This window comes from Poromitra crassiceps, assembly GCF_964638095.1.
Source record: "Poromitra crassiceps genome assembly, chromosome: 20".
In the NCBI taxonomy this organism is placed as follows: Eukaryota; Metazoa; Chordata; class Actinopteri; order Beryciformes; family Melamphaidae; genus Poromitra; species Poromitra crassiceps.
This window is the reverse complement of record NC_139637.1, coordinates 17,855,255-17,857,754: the sequence shown is the minus strand read 5'-3', so window position 1 is coordinate 17,857,754 and position 2,500 is coordinate 17,855,255. Positions and strand designations below refer to the sequence as shown.

The following is a 2,500-nucleotide window of genomic DNA, read 5'->3' as shown; positions in this document are numbered from 1 at the left end:
GTATTTTATGGACTGTGTGATTTGGTTTTACCCATTTTTATTCTTCGGAATGTCTTGTTTGTGATCTCTGAACTGGAAAAGCCCGTGCCAATAAAGGGCTCGTTAGCGGTCAAAGGTCCATCTCCCAGTTGGTAATGTCTGCTTGACTTCCTGTTATCCCCTCTACCCCCCCCCCCCTTTCCTCTGTGACTGCAGCATCCCAGCCTGCCAGCTCAGCACTTCTTCCCTCTCTCTTCTGCGTCTTCCTCCCTCCTCTGTAATATTATAATAGCACTGCAGTAGCTGGGGGCGGGCGGGGGCGGTGGCGGGCAGGTGTATTGCAACGCGTCCTTGTGAAAGTTTTTGGGGGTCATGGGGGAGGTTTCTGCCCCCCCCCCCCCCCCCCCCCCCCCCCCCCCCCCCCCCCCCCCCCGGGGGACAGGCTGTGTGCAGCATGATGCCTTTGTACGGGACAGATGAGACGGATCGTGGGGGACAGGCCGGGGGACAGGCAGGGCGGGAGTGGCAGGTTGAAAGGACGCCATGACGCATGTCTCTCTCTCTGGCCCGGCCGTTTTCGGGAGACGTTTGTAGCACTTTTCTAATATATCGCCTTGTGTGCTATCAAATTGATAAACGAATATGATGTTGTGTCTGCTGTGTGGATGTTACTGTGTGTTCTTTGGGCCAATGTGATGAGTTGTGTTTTAATTTTTCTCCTTTTCTCCTTTCTCTCATGAGTCATGACTTAAATTGCATTAACACAAAATGAAAAAGTCAAAAAGTCACAGTACTGGACACACAGTTTGATTGACAGGTGTCTCTCTTGTCTGTGTGTCTCTTCCCAGATGGGAAGGTGTATGCGCTGGGCGGTATGGCAGCAGACACCACGCCCCAGGCCCTAGTGAGGGTCTACGAGGCAGAGAAGGACCAGTGGCAGCCTCTGACCTCCATGCCCACGCCGCGCTACGGAGCCTCCACCTTCCTGAAGGGAAACAAGATCTATGTGATGGGTAAGAAGAGCAAAGGGGTTTCCAAATTCCACATTTCAACCCGCGAATCACATCACATTATAATCTCAGAGATTTCAGTTTCGTTCTCTTTGGCGACACCCATGGCGATGAGTGGTAATTGCAGGTGAGAGAGTGTTACATCATCTGTGTCACCACAGACACCCAGTTCATAAATGCTGCAATACTGAAAATTCTAAGGCTTCCATCTATAGGCTCAAGTGTGTTAAATCAGTTGGTGATAGATAGCGACGTAACAGACATTTATTTACATTACAATCTTGTGATATGTTCACATTAAGCCTAACCCAAACCCTAACCTTAACCAACTTGTTTTACTACGTAACCAAAGTTGTTAAAGTGCTTTATTTGTGTTTAAAATTTAATTTGTTTATTTAACTAAAACATTTTTTTTTAGGTTTGTAGAAATGTAAAATGCCACATTTGTTTCAAATTTATGTTGAGATTACATGTGGATTACGTGTCAGAAATGTACATTTTATTCTGCTATTGGACCTTGTGAGTGTAGTTGGTTCAGTCCCTTTTTCCCTTTCGCTCTTTCTGTCTTTCTCTCTCCACACACAGACACACACACTCACACACACACACACACACACACACAGACACACACACACAGACACACACACACACACACACACACACACACACACACACACAGACACACACACACAGACACACACACACACACACACACACACACACACACAGACACACACACACACACACACAGACACACACACACACACACACACACACACACACACACACACACACACACACACACACACAGGCTGTGCTGTGCGTCTAGGGACAGCAGAGTGTGGTAGTGTTGTGACCGTAAGTCTCTCAGTGCTGTGACCCTGTCTACCTGACATTTGAGAGCGAGGAGAGGACGGGCCGGGGGACAGACAGAAATGTCTCTCGCAGCTCCGGGGAGGAGGCGCCTCAGAGTCTCCATACAATATTGATCAGAGAGAGGGAGGGAGACAGAGAGAAAGAGAGAGAGAGAGAGAGGAGGAAAACAGTGGTGGGTAGAGTACTGAAACAAATCTATACTCAAGTAAGAGTGAAAATTACCATTTGAGAAAGCTACAAAAGTAAAAGTAAAAAAGAAAGTATCTGGTTAATGAATTACTCAAAGTACACACTTTCGATTTTAATATTTTTTTATGGTGTGCAGGCCAGTGTAAAATAATGCAAATATCATGATGATGATGATTTAAATCTCATTTTTAAAATCACAACACAACATTCAACTTTCCATTGAGGTGCTTTTTATTTTTAAAGTACATTTTACACCAGTAAGTACTGCTTCCACTGAGGTAAAGGAACAGCAAAATAATACTACTTGAGTAGGAAATTCCAGCACTCTACAGTATCTACCAGGGAACTAAAATGACTTTGTCCTAGCGGACATGAATGCATGACTGGCTGCAAAGACGTTGTGGGAAGGCATGTATAAACAGACAGACATAGGATCCATATTAGTA

General features: G+C 45.8%; 1 protein-coding gene across 1 annotated transcript in view; it reads left to right on the top strand.

Annotated features, from left to right (window-relative positions):
• klhdc8b (kelch domain containing 8B) overlaps positions 1-2,500 on the top strand; it is a gene marked incomplete at both ends in the record, with an annotated part of 235,203 nt that overhangs the window by 107,792 nt on the left and 124,911 nt on the right. The window contains one exon of the mRNA XM_083656723.1: positions 828-992. Coding sequence (XP_083512849.1) covers positions 828-992 — 165 coding nt within the window. The remainder of the gene's footprint in view (positions 1-827; positions 993-2,500) is intronic.